Genomic DNA, 27,293 nt, shown 5'->3' with positions numbered 1-27,293 from the left:
TTCTAATATTAAATGCCAAGCTTTCTTAACTTTTCTCATAAGCTGAGTCCAAATGGTACATTCAATGTGACATTTATAGGAGGTAATATTATATTTTTATACCGATACCAACTGGAACATGATTTTTGACTCAGACTAAATTTTGTTTAAAAACATTAGTCTTCAATGGCCACTTTCCAGTGGAAAACTTTGAAAATGAGGGCAATTTAAATTAAAAGGAGAGAATGGGCTAGTTGGGAACAATTTTAAAATATCACTTCGTATATAACATGATGAGGATCACTTTCAGGCTTTCTCCTTGTACCCTTACCCTCACTTTTTATTCTTAAAGCAATTTCTAATTAAGGCTACCAACTGTGACTACTCATCTATTGGTCTACTTACAGTTAATTTTAAAATCTCACTTTCAGCATTAATAGACATTTTATCTTAAAAATTACTAAGAGGTACATAATATATCTGACGATATCATTTTTTTTAAAACGAGTTGATTTTTTTTTTTTTTTTTTTCAGTGGGTTTTGTCATACATTGACGAGTTGATTTTTAAAATTAAAACGACGTCTAAAAATAGCAGTGTATCAATGACAGCACATGGACCAAATCCATCTACAATATGTTTTTATAAATAAAGTTTTACTGAAACACAACCATGACCCTTTGTTTACATACTACCTGTAGTCACTTTGGTGTTATAATGGTGATGTTGAATGGTTGAGATGCAGACCATGGGGCCCACAGAGCAGAACACAATTATCGTCTGGCCCCATATAGAAAAAGCATGCTGACCCTCAGTCTAAAGACAGCACATTGAAACTACCCTTTCTGACTGAAGATCGTGACAATACAACCACAAACCTGAAAATAACTTTAATACCCTGGACATACACGAAAATTCAAATATCTGGTTGTCTCATAGGTTTATTTCATACTTCGTGATATATCTGCATAAAAACCTGTTGTCTCCCTTCATTTTTTTAAAAAATCTACAAAGCTTCCTCAGCTTAGTAGTACCACTGATACAAATGTTTCCAAATTAGGAAATGGGAATATCAAAGTTATATGAAAATGATGGCCAAATTCTAAATGTAAATACATGCAAAAATTAGGCAAAGGAGCATCCCTACTGGTCAGTAGAGTCAAAGTAGGGAGATGAGATTCTGACAGGTAATGTCAGGGAAAAAAAAGAGAAGAAACTACTCCAAGTGTTATACATTCTCACCATGTATAACAGAAGGACATAGATAGCACATGTTAGATGTCAGTACTGGCAATATTTATTGTATAACCCCAGTGTACATGGCACCATACTGCCTATGCTGCAAAAAGAGAAAAACAAGGCCCTAGTTTCCATTGCTTCTCTAGAACCAAAAATGGTCACCACTATTGTATAATACATGCATTTTTTTTTAATATTATGAATTTAAGCAGCTCAAAAAACTAAGGACTATTAAAACATATTCAAGAAATTCCAAAAGATGTTGCAGTTATAGCCAATGAGTTCAATACAATTTTAAAGTTCTTCTTTAGTTTGTACTATTTAATGGCTAACTTCAAAGGAATCCTATCTTACCTTCTCATCAGTCTCAGAACTCCTGGCATATCTGTATGAATAAGCTAGAGATTTCAGAAAATCCACATCATGTGAACATAGAAGCTAGTGGCAACCATATCAAGGCAAAAGCTTTCAAAAGAGTGTTGGTCAAATGATACATCCAGAGCAAGGGGATTCTCACTTGATCAGCAATCAGGCTAAACCATCTTGACTTCTATAGTAACTGGATGGTAAAAATGAAATGCTGAAACTTCTAGTCATCTATTTACACTCCTATAGGCTTAGGAGGAAGTGAGCACCAAAGAAATGGAAGCAAGAAAAGCAATGGGCTCCCCTCTATCAGTTTACAGAGCAGCCAAAGTTCTGGCTGTAGTGCTTCAAGTTGTCAGTGTAATTCACCAATGGATAAATATGAAAATTAGCACTACTGCTAATTCACCTGAGCTAGCTTGAGTTCCATCTGTTGGTTAGCTGTAAAAGTAAAGTGAAGTAAAGTGAAAGTCACTCAGTCGTGTCTGATTCTTTGCGACCCCATGAACTATATGGACTATACAGTCTATGGAATTCTCCAGGCCAAAATACTGGAGTGGGTAGCCTTTCCTTCTCCAGAGGATCTTCCCAACCCAGGGATCGAACCCAGGTCTCCCACATTGCAGGCGGATTCTGTAACAGCTGAGTCACAAGGGAAGCCCCATAAAAGTAAAGAAGCATGGCAAATAAAATTACCTGATGAGGATTTGGTATTAGTCGGCCTTTTCCAGCAGATGCAGTTTATAACTCCAGTGCTATCATCCACTGCAAGAGAAGCGTCAAAGAGTAAACAGAGATGTGGGCCATCACTAGTAAATTAGCACACTGCCATTGCATTCAGCCAAACTGAAAGATGACATTTTTCAATAGCTTGGTTAGGCAAATCCCTGATCAAACTTTTCCCCCCACCCTTAGAAATAACTGCTTACCACACCCCAGTGGGAACTGATTCTCTGTCAATGTAATACAGGAGCCCAGCAGAATGTAGTCAACGTTTCTCTTGCCCTATCTCAAGGGTATTAACTTCTGCCCAAGTCTTATCACTGCAGGGGATGTAAGGAAAGCTAAGCATATCACAGAGAGCAATGTTTTACTTTCATGATACAACATAATTATATCTTGGTCACACAAACAGTACTGGTCTGGCTTATTTTACCCACAGTGCAAAAGAAAAATAAAAGAATTTCCACTGTACTTGGATTTACAACTGCAGAGAAATTTAGAGATGTTTGATCAGGAATGCTAAGTGTTTCTCTTTGCCTAATTTCTTACAATCTCAGAACAGAGACTGATCAACAAGGGGTCAGTGGGCTTAATGATTTTTTAAAAAAACCAACAGCTAGACTGTTAGAAAAGCACACTATGCAATACAGAAGAAATAGATGGCATAATCTTTTTATTGCTGGTTTAAATCTGTGTTGAAAGCAGAATCTGAGAAGACTTCTTAAACTAAAATAAATTCTAGATGGATTTTATTTTATTAAATATAATACAGGTAAACTTCAGAAGATGAGAAGAAAATATGGGTGAATACTTTCAACCCTGGACTTAAGAGTTGCTGGGGGGAAGACTTCCTTAAGCAGACCTGAAAATCAGAATTCATTCCAAAAAATCTGATATATTTGAATAACTAAAAACTAATACTGTATAGCAATTTTACAAATGATGGGGTTAATATCTTAATATATAAAGAACTCACACAAACTAATAAGGAAAAGATCAAGACTATAAGAGAAAAGGTAGCAAAGAAAAAAAATATGCCATTCGTGAAAGGTATAAAAGTGACCAACAGACATATGTCAGTATGCTAAATCACTAGTTACCAGAAAAAAAAGAAGCAAATTTAAATAATTTCTCAACTACTAGAATGACAAATATTAAAAATACTGATACCCTCACATGCTGTTAGTGGGAATGTAAATTCACACCAAATTTCTAAAGATTTTAAGTTTGGAATTGTGTATCAAATTTTGAAATGTTTATATTCTCTGACTTAGTATTTACTTCTGTAATTTATGATGATGAGAAGAACAGAACAAATATACACAGATACCTAGATCTTGTATAAAGCTATTCATTGTAGGATACTTTACAGTACTAGAAGTTGGAAAAAACCTAAATGTTTATAAATATGTAACTGGTTAAATGGCTACAGTCCATAAGGTCGCAAAGAGTTGGACAGGACTGAGCACACACGTAACAGGTTAAATAAATTACAAAGGCATGATGTATGAGAATACAAAGTTATAATGAAGATCTACAGTCACTGCGGGATTCATTTGTGGCTCAGCTGGTAAAGAATCTGCCTGCAATGCGAGAGACCTGGGTTTGATCCCTGGGTTGGGAAGATCCCCTGGAGAAGGAAAGGCTACCCACTCCAGTATTCTGGCCTGGAGAATTCCATGGACTGTATAGTCCATGGGATCGCAAACAGTCGGACCCGACTGAGCGACTTTCAGTTTCACAGTCACTGCTGTTAAAAGTTATCTCATTGTAAAATAGAAATGATATATATAGACATATATATCTTACATGTAATCTAATTTGTATAAAATATTAAAATATTAGTCTGTTTTGATAGAAATGATCTTAAGACATTAAAATACTTAAAGAAGTTTCTTTTGGAGTATATAGAAGGAACCCCAAAGTCAATGTATACATTGACTATAAGCTTAATTTCAGGAATATTAAAACGAGAAAGAAATATTCATAATAGCAATGAGGAAAGAAGGTATATCTATGTTTCTTCATATTGTGCTCAGTCATGTCTGACTCTTTGTGGCCCCATGGATTGTAGCCTGCCAGGCTCCTCTGTCCATGGAATTTTCCAGGCAAGAATACTGGAATGGGTTGCCACTTCCTACTCCAGGGGATTAAACCCTAGAGTCTCTCATGTCTCCTTCATTGGCAGATAGATTCTTCACCACTAGTGCCACCTGGGAAGCCCCATTTCTTCATATTAGGAACATGTTAAAAATATAGGAAGGATGTTCACCCAAACACTGACACTGTTTTTGTCTGATTTATAGATTTTCACAGGATTTTATGAAAATGTACTAAAATGTTCTCTGGCTTTAAATTTTATCTTATAATGAGTATCATTTTAAGAAGCAAAAAAAAAATATTAATAAGGATGTTTTGAGTTAAAAAAAATAATGTATGAAGACTTTTAGGCAACACTACTTTTCTGGCCAGTTTAAAATCTTGATTTATCATGTTAAGTAAAAAAAATACTAGCACACGAACATTTGTCCTAGAAAACGTGAGGTCATTCTGGTCTTAACTCTAGTCTCCCAGGATTCCAGGTCTGAGCTGGAGTTGCTGCCAGGAGCTCTGTGTTCTCAGGACCCCCCCTCTAAACTCTGACTTCCTGGGGTGTAACCTCTCCTGGCAGACCCTGTCCTGACGCCCTGAGGTCTGGCTGCTGAAAGGCCCTAGAAGGGGAGGGTCCCTGCAGTGCTGGGCAGTCCTCCCACACTGGGCGGCATGACCTGGGCTGCTGACTTTTTGTTTCAGCCATGGGACGAAATCAGGCTAAGCAGGAAGCAAATCTAGCATATAGGAGTGGGGTGAGTCAAGAGGAACAAACAGGACCTGGGACAGCAGGAGTGGCCGCCTGGCAGGTGGCCCGGGAGCCAAGCTAGGCCTAAGAGGGCCAGGGAGCGTGCAGCTCTCTCTTGAGCAGGCCTCATGAGAATTAAAGTCATAAAAGTGTTTCCACTCTCAACCTTCAAATGCTTTTCATGTCCCCACAAACCACAGATGTGTCACGCTCTCATGATATCCAGTCTAAGAGAAATGGTTATTGGGGAAGAGGCAGCCAAAACACCTTCATCTTTTCATAATGAGAAAAGGGGCTAAGTGAAGCCCTTTTAGGTCAGAGGCATTATATCTGGCCTGGTTCTAGAGCCAGGACTAATGTCCTCAAATAGCCACATTTTGATCTAAAAATCAGAAAATTAAAAACCAGATGCAGGGACTTCACTGGTGGCCCAGTGGTTAGAACTCCACGCTCCCAAGCAGAGGGTCTGGGTTGTTTGATCCCTGGTCAGGAAACTAGATTCCACACGCCATAACTAAAAAAAAGAAAAGAAAAAATCCTGCATGCTGCAAATAAGACCTAAGCCAAATAAATAGAATTAAAAAAAAAAAGATGCAGGTGATCTTCTGGGGGGAGGGACGTAGGAGAGAGAAAAACCACACTTGAGTTATACAAAGACTACACAGCACATTGGAGTCAGTAAAGAGATTGGATCATCAGTGGAACCTTGAGCAAATAACTGAGCTTTAGTTTTCTCGTCTATAAAATGGCAATAATACTTGTCCTTTCTACTTCAAAAGATTAGGAGGAGAACAACATGAAATTATGCATGTAGGAGTGCTCTGTAAACTGAAAGATACTAGTATTTCATCACTGGTACTTGGAGAGGAAGTACGATAATGTCTTAAAGATAAGGTACTAGCCAGCAGTTGAGAATGCTACAGGAACTTGGTGAATGTTTAGTGTACTGTCTGGAGAAAAAGAGAACCAGTGTCTTTGGTAAAATAAGGCAGAGAAGAGATCCAGGATGGGGATGTATGACAAGATGATCTATTTTAGAGTTTAAAAAAATATATGTAGGTTGGGAAAAAGCAGACAGTGTGAGAAATCTCCCCCTCACATGTCATTTTATAAGCACAAGACAATCATCCCCAGGAAAATGAATATATGTTGAAGAAACTGTATCTGTAAATTATCAACCACACACAGACAGTCAATGGGATGTTCTTGGTCACCTAGTTCAACTACCTTCTATTTTTCCCCCAAGTAGAACAAGAATGCAAGTCCAAGTCAGTACAACAAAAAGTGACAAAGTGAATTACAGCAAAGGTTTGGAATTCAAAACTAAGCTTCCCACAAAACATTTAGCTTGGCCTCTTAACTGTGAGAATTTTAGTCAATATACTAAAATGATTACATTAAATTCAATGAAAAACAAAAAATCAAGACCCGTGACACTAAAATCATATTCTAACAATTTGCTGGTGTTCAAACTATATAGAAACCCTTTATTTAGTTTCTGTCATCATAAGGGAAGGGAAGTTTTCTGATAACCCAAAGGTGTAAATATTCTTTACCAAAATGTTTTTTTTAAAAACTGTTTTGGATAAATCTATAAATTATTTTTCATCTCTCCCCATCTTCTTTAAGTCTACTTTAATGTTAGTCTGGCCTTCTCACTTTAAAGGTTATCAATATAAACATATACTACCATCCTCTGCTATTTACAGCTATGCCCTAGGTATCAGGTGTCTGTCCCTGATCGACCAGTGACCCTGGACTGCATTTTAATTCTGCTGTCTCCCAGCTCCCTAACAAGTGTCACCCGACAGTATCCATCAGGATCATTCCTACCTGTTGCCTCATTTGACATTTAGTCTATGTTGGTGGCTGCAAATGGTTCCCATTAGAGACCAAGTACACAGAGTGTGTGAGAGTCCTCCGCTGCTCTGAAAGGCTGGGGTTTCTTTAGATTCAATGTCTAGCTAAGTGCAGTCCTTCCACATAAACTTAATGTCAGACACAATTGTTCTTACCTCCATAACTGTAGAATGCATCTTTTTCTCTCACTCCAATTACAGTTCCCAAGATATCCACCTGTTTTATTGGATGCCCATTGTAAAAAAATACACCTGAAATTAAAGGGAAGAAAAAGGCAAAGTCCATATAATGTATGATGACGTTTTCTGCTTTAGTAAATGTTAACTGTGTCAGAAACTCAATGGCACGCTGCTTGCTAAAATTTCAGACCTAAGAACAGGCCTTTGACCATTGCCAAGCCCTAAGAAATGCAGATGTCTTTTCCTCAAGGGTTATAAGTGAAAGTTTGGTTTTAAAGAGGCTTGAGCGAGTATAGAAAAGAGAAAACCAACACTGCCAAGAGAAAACCAACACTGCCCAACTAGATCTGGTTAATCTCTTCACTTGTGACAATGAAATGCACCTCCCTGTAGAACTCTCATCAGGGGCATAAAGACAGCCCTGACACAGTACTTATATTTTGAGGGACTGGAAAAGGAAAGAGAGAGGAAACCACGAGAAAAGCTTCTTTGGCTTTTATAGGAAACCAGTCATCATTTCTACGAATTAGCAGTAGTTTTTTTTTTTTTTTTTAAGAAAAAGAGAAGATAATTAGGTTACAAAACATGACCCTTTGGGGCCAGCAGATTACAACTCAAAAACTTCTCTTTTTAAAATTCTACTTCCAAAGCTTAGGCAACAGACAGACGCCAGCAGGCAGGTTGCCCCAGAGGAGAAACCTGAGAGGGAGAACCCCGCCCACCAACACCCAGAGGCCTTCTCTGGACTCAGTGGCAGAGACGGAACAGAGAGGGGGACTCCTGGCTCTGGTGAGTCACCCATTCCCACCTGAGGCCCCAGTGCTGTCCCACCTCCTGGGGAACCCCCAACATCCTTACCTGAACTGCCTATTTGAACTTAAGCTACCTGCACCGGCTTCCTATCACCTGCAGCTAAAGAGTCTGCACTAAAATCTTCCCCAGGCTTTTTTTTTTTCTTCTTCCTATGATGACTGAATTCTTTGCTTTGAGAAAGAGGCTATAAACTTAATGGTGACTTCCTTTTCAAATACATACACGAACTGTAAACAAAGACTCAGTTATCACTTCAGCATTTGGCCTCCCTCCCCCTCTCTGGTTCTTGCCAAGACTGCTCAGAGCCTGTCTTCTGCACATCCCCTGGGGGCCCTGCACTGAACCCTGAAGCCCTTCAGAACCCCCCAGAATGACTTCGCTGATGGTTCTGTTTCCCACGTGGATACAGGGGCTGGGAACCTGTCACCCATGGTTGAGTCCCCGGGTGGGGGATGGATAAGGAGACTCCGAGCCTCAGTCAGCCTGAGATTTTAGGAGAGGGAGACATGGTTTGAAGGTGTCAAATTTAGCTGAAAGAAGGGCCATCTCCCTAGCAGAGGCAGACTTCTAAAGAAGACTTAGCAGATCAGAGAGACTGTGCAGAGGGCAACCTGGGGGGCCAAGAACTGAAGTGGCAGGGCCACATGGGCTAAGGAGCCTGGGTCCCTGCGTTACTCCTGGAAGAGTCGCTTCCCTCTAGGAACACGTGGATTGAACAGGGTTGAACTGACTCCATGGAAAATCCATGAAATCTCCAGAGTAGGGCAGGGCAGTTCTTGAATGACTTCTGAGTTCTTACCATTGAAATCCAGTGATGAGCTGTGGGGAGGCCCTTAGTCCCCCGGGCCTGCCTGCCTGCCCTGACCAGACACAGAGGAGAGAGTGCGCCTTCAGAGGGGGCCGGGTCCCACAGGACCTCTGCTGGCAGGCTCAGGCTTCCGGTGGCAGAAGGGAAGTTTAAATGAGGGGCTGGGGCATGGCAGCCTCTGCACCACCACCGCGCCAGGACTCACTCACACGCAGACAGGGGCAATGATGGCGGACTTTGCTTTCATCCAGCTTTGCTGCAGGGCCGGATGGGGGTGATGGTGACCCGAGTTCCAGACGGGTCTCTGCCTGTGGTCAGCCCTTTCTGCTTCCCCAAATGCCCTGGACTTTCTATTTGAGTACTGAGCAGAGCTAACTTAGGGAGAACTCTCTCCTAGAACCTGACTGGCCTCTCCTTCCCCCAACCTAACTGAAGGTCGGTCCGGTTGTCAGGCTTTAGAAACAGCGTGCTGCTGGTGCCATCAGAGACGCAACAGCCCACCGGGCTCTGTGTGGTTGGCTGTGGCTCCTAGGACAGCAGCAGTCAAGGGCAGAGCCACGGAGCCTTGTGGATCCCTGGAGGGCCTGCTGCCTGCCCCTGAAAGGTCTTTCCAGCTAGCCTTGAAGCCACGAAAGCTTGAAACAAGCCCCAGGACTCTTTGGGTCTTCCTGGGATACCCTGCTTTGGTGGTTTTTATAACAAAGAGTGGATATATTTTAAGAAGGGGAAAAGCGCCAGCCAAAAGGTGCTCCACCTGGGCTGAACTACATGGAAAAGGCACGTACATGGAGAATACACCTCTGCATGGGGCAACACTTAAAAAAAATCTGAACAGGTCTCCACTTGAGGACACAGTAGGCTTTCTTGAAAATAGACAGAAAAGAGAGCCCCCTAAACTTTCATCACATAGACTCTCAATGCTTGTCTTCAAGGCCAGAGTCACTCAAAGATGCATAATAACAAGGAAAAACATAAAAGCAAGATAGAACAGTGAAGGAGCCATATAGCAGAAAATAACAGATGGTTTGAGTAAAATCACGCAGAGAAAACTGTTTGAAGAGGAAATACACTGCTTGGAAGTAGAGAAGGAAGTTCCCCCAGTGTATAGAAACTCAGATGATACACTTCAGAAGCACAACCTCCAGAAGGAGGAGGAGGACATGGAAAAAGCAATGGAGAGAACCACTTCCTTCTCTCAACACCAAGTCTCTTCTGTGAGAAAAGGAAGTTGGATGGCAGCTCTATGAACCGAGAGAAAGCCTGAGGAGCAAAGAAAAGAAAATCACCAAAAAAAAAAAAAAAAAAAGAAAATCACCACAACAGATACTAGCTGACAATGAGTTTAACCTGCAGCCTTTGCAAAATGGTCCTTTCACTCCTGCTCCTGCTGCCTTTGCTCCACATGCGGCTCCCAGAGCCCCAATCACCTCAGGGGATCCATTGCCTGGATCTTCAGGTCCCCAGGAAGGAGGACAGTCATGCTGGGAGGGCTCAGGGACCCAGGGTCACAGGCAGCTTTGATTCAGCTTTCACAGCAGTGACCTGAACAGCCACACCCACTGCGAGACATCGGCCTTTACTCTCTTTTTTAAAAGCAACTTCGATTTATTTTTTGGTCTTGTTGTCGGTGTTCAGTCACTCAATAGTGTCTGGTTCTTTGAGACCCCCATGGACTGCTGCACCCCAGGCTTCACCAACTCCCAGAGTTAACTCACGTCCACTGAGTTGATCTAACTGCTGTTATTTAATTGATGCTACAAATACTCTTACTGAAGTCTGACAGCATTAAAATGCCTAAGACAGTATTTTTTTAAAAATACATTATTCATTCAATATAATTCTTATAAATACATTATATCCATGTCATTGGGTCCTCTACAATTAGATAATATAAGCATCGTATTTTGATTCAAATAAAAGATTCTCTATTATTTTATCCCATCAGTAAAGCTTGATATGGATAAAGAAATTCAGAATAATAAAGACCATTTCTGTATGCTATGAGCTGTAACAAACCAAATCAAGCCAAACCAAAACCCCAAACCTAAACAGCACCACCACCACAGTCAAACTTCATGACATCCTATTAGTTTAACCCTAAATTCATAGGTTAATTTAGGGGAGCTGGCAATTGGCAACCATTTTGCAAGACAATTCTGATGCTGACTAGCCAGAGTAAGGTTGAACTTCACAGGTTAAGGGCAGTCTCCCATAAGAGACTCTCACTTCAGGCACCAGCCCCAAGTTTGAGGCTCCTCAGGCCATGCACACTTCTGACCAACTGGCTACAAACACCCTCCATGGCAAACTCAGGTCTGATACTTTAACAGAATGACACACAGGACTCGGGAAAGTGCTATACTTAAGATAGTTTTATAATGAAGGGGACAAATGGGACTAGCCAAAGGAAGAGATACATTGGACAAGGTCTGGGAGAGTCTAAGCGTAAAACTGCCAGATCCTCAGGACACATCACCTTCACACACTGATGTGTGATTACCAACCAGGAAAGCTCACCCAAGCCTCAATGTCCACAGTTTTAATGAGGATTTCATTACACAAGAGAGACTGACTGAATCATTGCCCACTTGACAACTCAATCTCCAGTCCCCCTCCCCTCCCACAGGGTTGGATTGATGTCACCTGGCTCAAAACCAACCCTCTTAATCACATGGTTGGTTTTTCAGGCCTTGAAGGCCCCCACCCTGAAACTACCTAGGAGCCTAGCAAGAGGTACCTCATTAGCATAAACTCAGACGTGGTTCAAGGAGTCCACCGTGAATAACAAAAACACTATCATTCCAGAAATCCAAAGATCTTCCAGAAGCCTCCCACAAAGGCCACCCAAATTCTTCATTATACATTTGTTTCTTTTTTTTTTTAAGTCATTTTTTGGTTAACTTTTGTTATTTTAAGATACTCTTTGCTGTTTAAGCATTTCTAAATTTTATGTGGTCAAAATAAAAGTTTTTTTCTTTATGAAAACCAAACCAAACACAACAACAGCAAAACAACACAAAACTAAAACCTAGACTAGTAGTTACTTCCCACCCTTCAGGATGCTATAGTCTAAAGAAGATCACTCTGTGAAATTACAGTTAATGACTTTTTCAACCACGAAGTTTTGAAACCAAGCAGGGCCCTGCAGGGGCCCTGCTTGGGTACAAAAGCATTTCTGTGTCTTTTTTTTTTTTTCGTAGAAAAAAAGGTTTCAGCCTCTTAGACCTTTCCCGAGTTCCGAGTTCCAAAGGGGCAGATTCAAGCAGTTACTAATTAGGGGAGTGGGGGATGCAGAAGCAAAGTCCAAGCAGTCAAGAAACAATAGTGCCGCAAACAAAACAGACTCCCAGTTTCCCCTTAAGGGGTATACCTAACAACCAGATTCACACCTTTGAGTTCTTCTGCAGGCACTAAGAACCCCCACCCAGGAGGATGGTAACTTCAAGCTGAGACCCCAGACTGGTCAGAACCAGGAGACTGATGATTGTGATTTGGGTAACAGCCTGTCACATGACCACCAACCAATCAGAAGAAAGTCATTCACCCCGTAGCCCTCATCCCAAATGTTGCTTTTAAAAACTCTTCCCTGAAAACCATGAAGGGAGTTCAGGTTTTCTGAGCCTGAGATGCCTGTTCTCCTTGCTTGGCCCTTCCAGTACACCTTTCTCTGCTCCAAACGCCAACATTTTGGTTTCTTTGGTCTTGCTGTGCACCAGCACACAAACCTGGGTTTGGCAACAGTTTCGTTTTAAAAATGACATCTGAAACATTACCACCAGTGACATAACAAAGATCACTGGGAGCAGTTTTCCATGATGTCTTAATACATTATAAAGTCCTTCACCCACAGGAAGAGTTTAGCCCCTGTCACGTCCCTGATACTTCCTTGAGCACCTACAGAAGATCTTTAAGCAAGACTGACATTTGGTGTGAACTAATCTCTTCCCAAGGAGATATGTTATGAAGAATACCAGACTGGTCTGAGAAACAGACAACAGAGAGGGAGGATGGCTGCCTTCTAAGGAAAAAACCAGATCATTTCCAACAATACTTAGAAAATAAAGGTGTGGTGAAAAACTCTGTACAAAAGGCTTTAGTATAAGGTCATCCAAACATATTGGTACTGAGCATGGGAAACACACAAAACATGGTCTCATTAAAATTGTACATACTTGAGATTCTTAACTACTTCTGACTCATAGCTTGCTATTCATTCAAAATAGCAAAGAGAGTTTAATCAAACTTCTCATATAGCATAATAAACATGTGAAGATTCATCCATAGCTATGTGAATTACTTATTATCCTAAACTGTATTTGCTGTACTTGGAAGTATGAAGATCCTATCTTTAGTGACCACCACTCTGATTTTAAAAATGATTTCTTTAACTTTATAATGCTTTGTTGCTCCAATTACTACGATTCGAGAGCCCATTAGAGGCCAGGCACTGTTTAAGAGCTGGGATTACATAGATGAACAAGGCAGATGATATCTTTCCTCTTGGGGAGTTTATATTATTTTGATTCTGATCTTGATTCTGATCTATTCAAAACAAAACCAAACTCCACAAGAAAATCAGGCACAGCTAATCCTCTCTTTACAATGAAGACTCTTAAGCTTTACAGGTGAGTCACATACCCAGGCCAGGTAAGTGGTTAGAAAAAGAAGCAAGGCCTAAGTTTTCTACCACAAACAGGCCCAGAGAAAAACAACTGAGCATTTTTAAATATGAAAGACCTCAAACCCAAGTAAAAACATTCTTCAGTACAAAGTTACTCCCCCAAACATCTATTTAAAAAAGATTTAGATTGTTTTGAACTTGCACAGAAATCAACTTGTCTGAGGATGCAGGTTAGGTCAGTTTCAAAGCTGCAACTGGAAAGGTTCTTCTAAGCCCTAAGCCCCAAATTTCTGCAGCTTTTGGGGAAGGGAGGGTGGGGTGCAGATGCAGCCCAGAGCAGCCACCTGGGTGACCAGCCACATACCTGGTACCTGGCCAGACTCCTTCAAGTCCAGGATATCCCTGATGTAGAGTTTTGCAAAGGCCAGAAACACAGGATCCAAACCCCAGAAGAGGGAAGGAGTTTCGTCTTCACACTGTCTGGATTTAGACTGCATCTGGAGACTGGGCTGTAGCTTCCAGCCAGCCCTGAAAAGCTCAGCATCTAGAACCGAGATCTAGATGGGAGACAAAAACCAGGACGCAAAGCTGGTAACTTGGGTACTTAAATCGTCATGGCCCCTAAGCTGTTCCCCGGGCCGGCATCCCGAACACTGGGAGGGGTAAACCCAGGGGCCCGGGCCTGTCAAACTGCGCGCCAAGGGCTTGAGGAAGGAGGTGTTCCTCCAGTGAGCGCCCCTGAGTTCCTCAAGGCTTTTTCCTCTGCCCTACGGCAGTGTTTCTCCTTCTCCAAGGTACCCACTTCTAAATGGCTAAACAACAACTTTCCACTTGCGGAACCTAAGGCCATATATGCGTACCCCGAAGCCGCTTTAATACGTGGGTTCCAGAGAGGAATGGGCACCCTCGTGGCCAGACACGAGAGGGTGCAGAGTGGGTGGGACCGTTTGTAGCCCGGCCCCTGCACCTTCCGGTCTCGGGGATGAGACTGAGAAAGGGAGGAAAAGGAAACGAAAAACAGACCCAGTCGCGGCCCCTCCCGCAGCACCCGCGCAGTCGGCCCACAGGTCCTCGCAGCGCGCAGGCCCGGCCCTTCCGGCGCTTTGAGGCCGCGGGCGCCCAAAGCCTGGAGGCGGCGCCGCCAACCCCGCCCGGAACAGAAGCACTAGGCCAAAATCACCTCCGGTGCTCCCAGATAAGGAGTGGGGGGTTGGGCCCGACACCGTCCCGCGCGCGGGACCTACCACTGTGTCCCCGCCCAGGCCCTTCCTTCTTGCCCCCCGCGGCTCCGCCCCTTCCCAACGAGGCCGCGCCCCTCTCTGCCCGCGGCCACGCCCCATTTTGCATCCCGCTGCGGCCTAGCCGGATGCTCCTTTCCAGGTGGTGGCCGGCCTTGGCAAGGGCTACGCGGGTCCATTGCTTCTTGCAGCGACTTTCTTGAGCCTCCGCGGAAGCGCAGAACCCAAATCTCCGAGGCCTGGAAGCCGGCCCTAAAACTCCTGCTGCCCAATCCCCGCCTTCTTAAGTCCGCCTTTCATCCCGACTCCGTTAGTGGTGGGACCCTGACCCACGACCTCCAAGAGGTTCGGACTGGGTCAGACTTTTTTGTTTCCTTCCCTGATATGTTAAATGAACAAATATAGCAATACCAAAAGCAGGGTTACATTGTGGTATTTTAAATATTTATTTACACTTGATAAATGATTTACTAACACACCCACTCTTTGATACTGTACGTCTCACTTTAGATAATGTTGGTACCTAAACTTGAGCTCTTGAGTGAATGTGAGGCCTTGGCTCTGCCCGAGACTAGCCTTCTTTGCAAGACCATGACAAATTTTGTCTCCTTTCCTCTTATTCTGTGTGTATTCCAGAATGTTGTGTGTTTAAGACTTTTGAAAACTGGCATTTTGGTAAATTATGGCCATCTTGATGGTGCCTGTCCCCTGTAACCCCATTTAAAAGTGAGAAAAGATAGCCATGTTACTCTCATAAATAAATAAGCCGCATCATGACATTACTTGAGATGGCAGGAGTTCTTCCTAACTTACAGGAACTCTCTAAAATGGCAGAAGGGGTACAGGTCATGCTGGAAGGCCATTCCTACAGGAGATAAATGGTGGCCAAAGAGATAACTGCCATACTATTTAGCAGAAAAGGAACTTAAAGCAGCTGGAACGGAAAATGTGTGTCATTGAAACAATGGCATTTAATTACATCCCTGGCCACTGAAGAAGCTAAAAAACAGAATCCTTGGTAAAGAAGAGCATTGCCCAGACTCCTCTGTGATGAACAGTTGAGTCTGTCAAGATTAAGGTTTAATTAACAGAAGATACTTTTCTAATAGGGGGAGGTTCTCTTCAAGCAAGGACACCTAATATGACACCAGGTAGGATGAGTGCTTCCAGCTGACTTGTAAGGTGGGGAAAGACAGGTTGGGTGACATTTCTGACTGCACACATCTGTCCCAGGGTGGAACTCGAGAAGAAAATCACTATTGGGTGTAGGCAGAGCCCAAGAAGATTTTAGGAATGACTCTTATGACTCTCAAGGGTAGAGTGCTAGAAATCAAGGCCCTTCAGGACTCCAAGCTTATTAATGACCTTGGGGATGGCCACATCCAGTTGGTAGGTGTGGCTCCACACCCAGGGGCAGACTGCCCCTGAAGTCATCATTTACCATGAAAGGACTCCTTGGAGTTTAAGGATGTTCCTTTTGATCCAAGCTCAAAATGTAGAGTTGGGTATAGAATAGAATGTTCTAAACTGTTGAAGCATCTGGAAGAGTTTGCAAGGATCCTTTTCTCTGCCATCACCATCAGGAGAGATTCCGTGTTCCCAAGTCATGCTTACATGTGCAGAGGCCTGGAGGACTCTTCAGCTGGGATTCCTTAGCACTGCAAAGCAGACATTTTAAAACTCAACTGTCAACACAATGCTAGGAACCCTTCTTATGACTTCTCAGTGTGAAATAACTTGGTTTTGCAAGCATTTCTGACAGACCAGACAATCCTTTCCAGAAATTAAGACTTAAATAAATTCTTCTAGAAAATGAGGGGATTGAACTGCATATCTTCTACCTCAAAGCACAAACCATGTCACCTTAACTGTTTTCTACACCTAACAGGTAGAATAGAGTGTCCTCTTGCTCATTGACTTAGATTTGAAGTTTATGTTAGTAGATTAACAGTTACAAGTTTGTAATAAAGACAGCTTATCAATACTATTATGTTAGTGTTATAACCCTGGGGGCTGGGGTGGCATTTTTGGCCACTCAGCCTACTTTAAATACTCTCTGTGCTATGGGGAAGCACTAGAAATTTTTATTTCACTGGAGCAAAAAGAGTAATATATTAAATAAAACAAGAGGCTAAATTGTGTGGCCTGAATAATAACTACTATGTGGGTTACAGGAGGAAAACTGGAAGGGAAGAGAAGGGGGCTCTTCACGTAAGATAATGTATGTAACCACTGGAACAAAGTAAGCACTCAAAGTGTGTCCGGCTGTGATAGTGAATGACGATAACAGCTTATAAGCACATATAAGCACATATAAGCTGTTATCATCATTCACTATACAGGGGGGATTTAAGCTGGATTTTGAGACTGTGGAAGAACGATTCATTCATTCATGAAACATATTTGTCAAGCACTGTACTGGACACTGGTGGGTAAAAAGGAGATAAGACAGATTGAGTACAGCCTTCAGGGAGTTTCCATTCTGTTGGAGGGAAAGGGGAAAGACAGTAGACAAATAAATGAATAAAATAAGTACAGATTGGTCTTAGTGATTTGAAGGAAATTAGAAGTATTTTATGACCACTTATAATAGGGTGTGGGATCTGCTTTATATAGATCTGCTTTGATTGGATGAGAGGAGACCTGAAGGATGAGACACAGTCAGCCAAGAAAAGTGCTAAGAGCATTCCAGGCAGTGGTCAAAGTAAGGGTGAATATCTGGAGGCAGGAAAGGACTTCCCTCCTGGAGGAACAGAAGAGAAGATGGAGAGAATAGTTGCATATGTAATTGGCACACAAGCAGAAGACAGATCCCAGAGGACCTCACATGCCATAAGAGGTTGGAATTTTATTCTCAGTCTCCCTGTATGTAAAAGAGGAATAATATAGTGATGGGCTGGGAGCAGGGCAAAGACAGCAGGATGAGCAAGGCACATCTGCGGGGCAAGCCAACAAGGCAGACTGACCCAGGAGGGCAGCTAGCAGAAATAGGCTGGAAATCAAGATTTTAGAAAGGCTTGAATTAGGTTCTATTTTTCTTCCCTGTAAGCAATAGAGTGCTGTTATCTATTAAAGGAATGATTTAATTTTTTTTTTTTAAATTGCAGAGGTACCTGCTGAATCTAACATACTATGGTAAGGAACCCAAAAATATGTAAGAAGACTTCTGTACCCAAGTTACTGAATCTATTTAAAAAATTGTGCCTAGGGATATTTACCAAATGATAATAAAAAGACTAGAGTAAAAAAACACTACTGGCTGTCTTGCTGGGGGCCTCACCTGTACCAGTTCTCCTGCCTCCTCAGCAGTCTTGCTCAGTCCACCACTATGTCACCATCTCCCTCTCTCTGACTTCCCCTGGGCACATCCACAGGCTCGCCTCTGTCTTTTAAGCTTAAGAAAACAGCCTCTCTGAAAATCTCAGCCCTTGAACTACTGTTTTTGTACTCTCTTGCTCTCTGTTCAAAGTTTCTTGAAAGAGTCATACACATTCCCTATCCACACTTCCTCATCTCCAATTTGATATACCCTTGTTTGGCTCACCCTAACTTAACCTTCAGCTAACTCTACTCCAGCACATCACTCCACTGAAACTCCTCTCCTAAAGTTAACAATTATATTCAAATTCTCAAATACAATGGTACTTTCCTTTCCTTATCATTCTTCATCTTTTTTCCTGATTTTCTAGCCTTGGATGATGAGCTGATTATATTCTCTTCCTATGCACCTTGGTTTCCTGGTATCCTTTTGGGTTCCTCTTCTACCTTTCTGTTTCTTCCTTTGCAGTGTCCTCTTCCTCTGTTAATCTCTTATGTGTTGATGTTCCCCAGAGTTCAATCTCCTTTTCTAAAAAACGTATCTATTTTTGATTGTGCTGAGTCTTCATTACTGTGCATGGGCTTTCTCTAGTTTAGGTGAGGGGGTGGCTACTCTTCGTTGTGGTGTGCAGGCTTCCCATTGTGGTTCAGTTCAGTTCAGTTCAGTTCAGTCGCTCAGTCGTGTCCGACTCTTTGTGACCCCATGGACCGCAGCACGCCAAGCCTCCCTGTCCATCACCAACTCCCGGAGTTTACCCAAACTCATGTCCATCGAGTTGGTGATGCCAACCATCTCATCCTCTGTCGTCCCCTTCTCCTCCTGCCTTCAATCTTTCCCAGCATCAGGGTCTTTTCAAATGAGTCAGCTCTTCGCATCAGGTGGCCAAAGTATTGGAGTTTCAACATCAGTCCTTCTAATGAACACTCAGGACTGATCTCCTTTAGGATGGACTGGTTGGATCTCCTTTCAATCCAAGGGACTCTCAAAAAGTCTTTTCCAACACCGCAGTTCAAAAGCATCAATTCTTCAGCGCTCAGCTTTAAAAATCTTTAGAGTCCAACTCTCACATCCATACATGACTATTGGAAAAACCATAGCCTTGACTAGACGGACCTTTCTTGGCAAAGTAATGTATCTGCTTTTTAATATGCTGTCTAGGTTGGTCATAACTTTTCTTCCAAGGAGCAAGCGTCTTTTAATTTCATGGCTGCAGTCACCATCTGCAGTGATTTTGGAGCCCCAAAAAATAAAGTCAGCCAGTGTTTCCACTGTTTCCCCATCTATTTCCCATTGTAGTGGCTTCTCTTATTTGTGGAGCACAGACTCTAGGATGTGTGGGCTTCAGTAGTTGCAGCACTTGGGCTCTGGAGCGAGGGCTCAGTTGTGGCACAGGGGCTTTATTTGCCCCTCGGCATGTGGAATCTTCCTGGACCAGAGATCGAACCCATGTCCCCTGCATTGGCAGGCAGATTCTTATCCACTGCACCATCAGGGAAGTTCAAGTACAATTTCCTGTCCACTTCCTTCTCACCCCATGTCCTCTTACTGAGTAGCCTAATCCAAAGCCATGGCTTCAGTGGAACCATTATTCTAGAGACTCTCTCCTCTTCACATCTAACCCAGAACTCTCTCCTCAGCTCCACATCTGAAGTTCCAACTGGACTCTCCTGAGTACCACAGACTAAACCTCTTGCCCCACAGTTCTGTCTCTCTCTTTTCTGTCATGTGAATATTATTACCACCTGCCAACTGTCTAAATCAGAAAACTAGAATGTTTTATGGATATCTCCATCTCTTTCACCCTTAATGCAGTTAGTCACGAAGACCTATCAACTCTGCTTCCTAGATACATCCTCTTAACTTAGTCCCTCCTCCCTGCTCTTGTTGCCACAGCCTCAGTCCAGGCTTTCCATCATTTATTGCCTGGATCACTGCCACCACCTCCCAACTAGTCCTTCTGCCTCTAGCTGGGCCTCCCTCCAATTTACCATCTATGCTCTTGCCAGGATGATCCTTATAAAATGCAATTTAGACAATGTTTCTCCCTTGTCTAAAATCTTTTGATGACTATATGTAGTCTGCAAAATAAAGTTCAAGTTTCTTTGTATTTCATATTCCATTTTTCTTACTGAAGTTCATAGCTAGTTTCTCATGGCCTGGGTACAATCCAACTCTATGGGCTGGGACCCCACCAATCCCTCATAGCTGTCCTACTTTCTAGGTTGGCATCTCCAATGCTGTTCCTCAAGATGTTAATAAAAATCTAGACAAATGAGATTGAGAACGAAAGAAAATAGATTTCAGCTCAGTAATGGGCACTGAGAATGTCCAAAGAAATTGACAGAGTAGGTCAAGTTTGAGCACCAGACTCTATTATTAATAACATCTCAAGGAATTCAATTTGGGAAATGCTACTAAAGGCATCTGGACCAACTGAGAGTTCCTGGAATATGGAACTCTCTTTTCTTTCTCCCCTGTCTGTCTGATGCCATTCACCTATTAACTTTTTGAAATGAACCCTATGTGCTAAAGAGTTCTATATACTAAGCATACAAATGGCAAAAAGGATCTGAGTAAGCTAAGCAAGTAAACCCATGAATACAACATGTTGTAATAAATGCTATGTAACTTCAGAGAGTAAGGTGGGGGACCAGAATTAGTGGGATTAGGAAACAGTAACCTTGCTTCCCCCTTTCTCACTTGGGTTACCTCTGACATAGTTGTCAGTTTTCACTTCATGTATTCTGAGTCCTAGTTAAGTGCACATCTATTCATAATTGTTAAATTTTCCTTACTACTCTTTTATCATTATGAAATGTCCCTCTTAGTCTCGAGTAAAATTTCTCGAGAAATATTGTCTAATAGCAATATAATCACTTCTGTTCTCAAATGGTTACTGTTAATGGGATATCTTTCTCCATCCTTTCACTTCCCATCTATTTGTGTCTTTAAATAGGTGTGTCTTCTGTAGACAGTATAGTTGGATTTTGCCTTTTTATCCAGTCTGACAATCTCTTCATTTTGATTTGGGTGTTTAGACATTTCATATGTAATGTAATTATTGATATGGTCAGATTTATAGTCATCATTTATCTATTTGTTTTCTATATCTCAACTCACTTCTTCATTCTTCTGCTCTGTCTTGACTGGCTTCTTTTGTGTTAAATATTTTCATTGTAACATTTAAATTATTCTGTTAATTTTCAAAAATAATTTAGTTTTTGAGGGATTATAATTTACATCTTAATTTATCACAATCCACTTCAGATTAATACTAATTAAATTCTAGAAATGTGTAGAAACTTTGCCTCAATATACCTCTATTCCCTTCTCTGCTTTTGTGCTATTATTGTCATGTAGGTTACATCTATATATGTTATAAAACCAACAACACAATGTTATAATTATTGCTTTAAATAATTGTATGTCTTTTAAAGAGGGTAAGACATGAGAAATAGATAACTACAGTCTTGTATATTGCCCATATAATTATCATCTCTGGTCATCTTCATTTCTTCCTGGAGGTATGTGTACTTCAAATTGAATGAGCCCCTTCAACTGTGGCAGAGGTACTTTTGGTACCGACAGCCTGCTCTGTCCGGACAGAACATCTCCATTGACCAATGTGGATCCAGGGACAGGGGAGGAAATGGGAGGGGCCACAATGCCACAGACTTCCCTTTTTCTTACCTGAAGTTGAAGCATGAGCATTTTTCAAATAGTTGTGTGCCTTTGATCTATTCTCAGAGTGCTGAAATGGTTGTTTTGGTCCATTCTTTTCTTTTCTTTTCTTTTTTTAGGCCACACCTTGCAGAATGTGGGATCTTAGTTCCCCAACCGGGAATCAAACTCACGCCTCCTGAATTGGGAGCACAGAATCTTAAACACTGGACAGCAGGGAAGTCCTGTATTGGTCATTTTTGTCTAGTTTTCTGATTACATTTTAGAGAGATCATTGCTGACATTCTCAACCAGCTTTTCGTTAATAGTAGATCCATCAGGCAGGATAAGGAAGCCAAGAAATAGGAGTAAAGGAGTGAATCTTAGAACAAGGTCAGAAATTACCTAGTTGGAGAAAGCAGTTACTCACATTGCATCCTACTTTATGTTTGAGAAGATTCATAAGTCAGCAGAAGGCACTGTGCGTACCAGTGCAAACCACTGGAGAACACTCTGGAATGAGAAGAACTGGAATTGGCATTAAGAGGTGCCTGAGGGTGAGATACTGTCTAGGTCCTTACATTTAAAGCAAGTAACTCCTCTTTCCTGCATATGTGGTCTAATTTCACCAAAGGGGATCCAAACCTTAGGAGGATGGCCTCTGGAAAGCTGCAGACAGCATGAGGTAGTGAGCTTGCATTCATCCTAGAGGGCAGAGAATGACTTCTCATAAGTAAAACTTGTGTCCCAAGAGCCTGGCTTGAGTGCATCAGAAATAATTTTGAATTTTGTATTTTAAAAGTCTGTATCTCAAAGAGAGAAGGACGGTGGCTGCCAGGGACTTGGGGGAGGAGCAAAGAGGGAATTATTAGCCCATGAGTACAGAGTTTCAGACACGACTGAGCACGCACACATGCACAGTTTCAGTTTTGCAGGATGAAAAGAGTTCTGGGGATGGATCGTGGTGATGGTTGCCCAACAACATGAATGTACTTAGTATCACTGAACCATACACATAAAAATGATTAGGATGGTAAATTTTATGTGTTTGTTACCACAATTTTGAAAATTGGGAAAAAAAGCATATATCTCAGGACAATGCTGGGCATGGCTGTGGTTTGCGGTATGTAAACTTATGTGACAGTCACCTGTGTACTCCTTTATGCCTGGTTAATTAAGCCACAAAGCTACAGGATCTCTTACCAAGGTTGGAGGTTCCTGGGCTTACCAGATAGTTTATGAGCTAGATGGATGATTATGAATTGAACTCATAATGAGGTAAGTAAAAGCAATCCAATCTTGACTCTTGACCTTAAGTTTTAGATGCCCACCCACTCTTCTGACTAAGCCCTAGAGTGTCACTCTGACTGATGACAGGTGTCTTTACAGGGGCAGAGCTGGCAACACAACCACTTCCCTAGTGGCAACCAGTTACCAGAGAGCACACCAACTGGAAAATAAACTATCTGTGTCTTTTCTTATATTTCCATTCTTTTAATAAACATTCTGCAAGGATTGTGAAGCAAGGAACTAAGGATTTGGAACTAAGGATTACATTTTGGAGAAATGGGATTAATAGTTAATAATAATAGACCAGCAGAAAATCATTAATAAAAACATCAAAAGAAATGAGAACTTTTTTGGGGGAGGGTAGGGATAAATTAGGACTTTGCGATTAACAGATACACACTACTATATATACAATAGATAAACAGCAAGGACCTACTGTATAGCACACGGAATTATATTTGATATCTTGTGATAACTTATAATGGAAAGGAATCTGAAAAAGAATATATATATTACATATATATATAACTGAATTATGTTGCTATACACTGGAAATTAATACAACACTGAAATCAAGTATACTTCAATTTTAAGAAGCTGGAATGGAAACATGCTATCTTTAAAAGTTTAAAAAATGAGAACTTTTTATGCAGGACTTTCGTAAAAGCTTATAATCTTGATCAAATAAATTATGTACAGACATTAAACTAATTAAAAATGATGGTGTGTTTTCCAATTTTTTACTGTCGAGTATATATTATTTAATAACAAAAGTCATTTTAAAATTAGTATCCCTTGAACTTCACAAATGTAATGTTGAGTGAAACAAGCCAGATACAAAAGAGAGCATATACCGTACGTTTTATTTACAAAAAATGCAAACCAAGTGAAAGTATTCTATGTTGTTTGAAGTCAGGATAGTGGTTATTTTGGGGGGAGGATGGTGCCTTTCCAGAAGGAAGCAGGAGGAGCTTCGGAGGATGTGTGCGTGAGTGCTCAGCGGCTCAGTCATGTCCAACTCTTTGTGACCCCATGAACTATAGCCCACCAGGCTCCTCTGTTCATGGGATCTCCCAGGCAAGAATACTGGAGTGGCTTGCCATTTCCTTCTCTACAGAATTTTCCTATTCCAGGGATCAAACCTGGGTCTTCAGCTTTGGCAGGTGGCTTCTTTACCACTGTGCCACCTGGGAAGCCTTCTGAGGATACTGGTATTTAATGTTTCTTCATCTATATTTTATTTCAATAAATAAATATTTTATTTATAAATAAATATTAACAATTTTTCATCCTTAGCTTTGGATTAATTGCATTTAAAGTTGAGAGGAATTAAAAAGTGAAAACTTATTAAATTATATGACCCCACATTTTGTGTTACTGTCACTTGTGTAGAAAAATAGATCATTTTTAACGTTAATGTAATTCAAGTGATAAGATACAGACAACATCAACCTTCACTTTTCTTAATTATTTGACATGTGCCTATAGGCTCAGGTTGTCATAGCATTTCATAATCATTATCACAAAGCTGGCCAATGGAATAGAATTTTGTTTCTGTTATCAATTTATAATTCTCCCCAGGGCGATTTTCAATCAAGGAAAAATTGAACTCCCCAATGATGTCAAAGACAGCATATTGCAGAGGTTAATTAACAAGTCACCCAGAGAAGATTGAATAGTCATTGTGCTGACATGTTCAAGAGCTAATCGGTTCTGATGATGTAATTTGCAGCAGTGCTTGATGTCTATTAGCCTGATGGCTGACAGCTGCTGTGGACCCCGAAGATTAAAGTGTGAAGTATGCGGGATGAGTGCTTTCAATCGAGAGAAACTTATATAGAGCCAAGTCAATATAACCTGGTCATGCTGGTAACTCTACTTGGAAATCCTGCCCACTTCTTCCTTATTTATACAGATTGCTTTTACCAGGTCTAAGGCAATCTCAATTCCAGGCTCACATTATCCAAGACAACCCCAGTCAACACAGACGCTCCTTTCCCTGAACTCTTGTGAAACTTACAGTCAGAATTATATGCTTTAGCTCTTAGTTCTTGAATGTTTATCATGTACCCTCAACTTGACCAGAGGCTACTAAGGATATCTTTCTTTTCTGTATCTCTCACAGCGTAGAACCTAATGGTTGGCACAAAATTTAAATAAAAATAATTGGGGAAAAATATTGATAATTGCCTTAGCAGAGGGATGGTTACATGTGGATTTCTGCTACTATTCTTGCTGCATCTGTGTGTTTGGAAATTCCCTCGATAGCAGGGTTGGCAGATTTAGCAAATAATAATGCAGGATGGCCCATGAAATTTGAATTTCAGATAAACAATGAAAAATTTCTTCTTATTAATAATTTATATTATATTTGTTTTTCATACTATTAAATTTAATCATACAATTTGTAATAATAATATTACTGTATATATTTTGTTCAACATTATATTATTTCATTATATTTTATATTACTATTTTATGTTCCTATGGGACATCTTTTTACCAAAATGTTTATTTATTTTGGTAAATATAAATAAAAAATAAAAATATATAAAATAAAAATAAAAAATAATAAAAATGTTTATTTATTATTTATCTGAAATGCAAATTTAATTGGGTATCCTATACTTTATCTCCCCTGGAGAGGGAAATGGCAACCCACTCCAGTACTCTTGCCTGGAAAATCCCATGGACAGAGGAGCCTGGTAGGCTACAGTCCCTGGGGTCGCAAAGAGTTGGACACGACTGAGCGACTTTACTTTATACTTTATCTAGCAACCTGACTTTCTGGAAACTTAAAAACATAATTGGTGATTAGTCAACAGACTCAAAGAAGTAGGTGGTAGAAGTAGTGCCTTTCTCTTAGACTGTGATCTGGTGTCACTTGCCTATTAAAAAGGCAGTTCTCTAGGGTCTCCTACCCAACCTGGGGGTGCCAAATCAGTATTTCTGCTGGTGGGACTCTGCATTTGCAATCATATCTCAGATGATTTTGATGCTGTTGCTAGCCAGCCTGATGCCTTTATTTTAAAACAACCTGATGTTTTTAGTTTTTCTGATACGCTATTAAAAAAATATTTCATTAAAATGTTTTTTAAAAATAAATGAAAAGTTTAAAACACTTAAATTTATTTATTGTTTATTTATTTGTTGGGTCTTAGTTGTGGCAGTTGTGATCTTTGTTGCAGCGCATGAACTTTCAAGTTGTGGGGCATGGGCTCCAGAGCTCACAGGCTCTGTAGTTGTGGTGTGTGGGATTTTTTGCTCTACTGCATGTGGGATCTTAGTTCCTTGACCAGGGATGAAACCACTGGACCACCAGGGAAGTCCCTGATATGATTTTTTATTTCCTTGTAGTGGTCTTATTTGAGTAACTTCTCTGTTTTCATGTCAAGGACTTGACTGAAGAGATACTAATTTTCTTGTACCATGACTCAGCCACTAAAGTTACAAGTCAAATGCTGTTACAAATATTCTAGTAGCCTCTAGTAGTTAAGCTCATCCTTAAATATTCATCAAACCCAGCATCTTAACTACTGATTTTTATTTTACTGGTATTATTCATTATTATTGAGAAATAAGTCACTGGCAAGTTTGCAGCTCCCATTAGTATTTTCAGGGATTCTAGAGTATCAAAATATCCTGATTTGTTTGGGGCTGTTCTAATTTCAGCACTGATGTTTGTATGTCCTGGGAGGTCCCTCAGCCCTGGTTGCCCTGGCCATCCTTCCTGAGTAGATGCCACAGTACACCACGCAGATGCTCATGTCAGGACCAGGGTACTCTTCTCACCAGTTGCTGGTAGTGTCAGCTTACAGTTGAGACCCCACTCGGGCAACTGCCTCACTCCAAATTGTGCCCTGTCCCCAGGAGCTGTAAGCCATTGATGGAGCCCAGTCCTCAATTCAGGACATCTCTCATTGGCCATCCCTTCTCTGGATATCCCTGTGGTGACAACTGAAGCCTCTGTTACAACTCCTTGCAATTCAACTTCTCCTTCTACCCAATCCTGCTTCCCTAGCTCCCTTGCAGGGGCAACTCCTGCAGGCAAAGTTGCTACAGGCAAATTTCAGTGTTTGAGAGTCTGGAGAAATCTGCTCTCTAATAGTTGGCACACAATTGGGGTGGTCCCAGGAAAGAGATTCTGGAATAAGATTTTGGAGCTGGGTCATCTGATGACTGGCTGGTAATAAAAACCCCTCACTAGTGGTAGGTAGTGGCACTATTATTCCCAGGTGGCGCAAGAACCTGCCAAGCAATGCAGGAGATGTAAGAGTCTCAGGTTCGATCCCTGGGTCAGGAAGATCCCCTGGAGAAGGGAATGGCAATTCACTCCAATATTCTTGCCTGGAGAATCCCA

At 41.3% G+C, this 27,293-nt stretch overlaps 1 protein-coding gene across 10 annotated transcripts in view; it reads right to left on the bottom strand.

Moving 5' to 3' along the window:
- The window catches only part of STN1 (STN1 subunit of CST complex), a 50,180-nt gene extending 35,451 nt beyond the window's left edge, over nucleotides 1-14,729 (bottom strand). For 3 of the 10 annotated variants that reach the window (XR_006270749.1, XR_006270748.1, XM_043475618.1), the window contains exons 1-4: nucleotides 14,671-14,725; nucleotides 13,791-13,983; nucleotides 7,161-7,256; nucleotides 2,280-2,348 (exon numbers count right to left, since the gene is read on the bottom strand). Coding sequence is in view for 8 of the 10 variants with exons in the window: in XM_043475618.1 (XP_043331553.1) it covers nucleotides 2,280-2,348; nucleotides 7,161-7,256; nucleotides 13,791-13,923 (298 nt within the window). In the remaining 2 variants the exon portion in view is untranslated. Of the gene's footprint in view, nucleotides 1-2,279; nucleotides 2,349-7,160; nucleotides 7,257-13,790; nucleotides 13,984-14,670 lie in introns of all 10 variants that reach the window. The other 7 variants (XM_043475619.1, XM_043475621.1, XM_043475613.1 and 4 more) reach the window with 6 other exon arrangements.
- Between the last annotated feature and the right edge of the window lie 12,564 nt (nucleotides 14,730-27,293).

Source organism: Cervus canadensis, chromosome 8 (assembly GCF_019320065.1).
Source record: "Cervus canadensis isolate Bull #8, Minnesota chromosome 8, ASM1932006v1, whole genome shotgun sequence".
Classification (NCBI taxonomy): Eukaryota; Metazoa; Chordata; class Mammalia; order Artiodactyla; family Cervidae; genus Cervus; species Cervus canadensis.
This window is presented reverse-complemented; position numbering and strand designations above follow the sequence as displayed.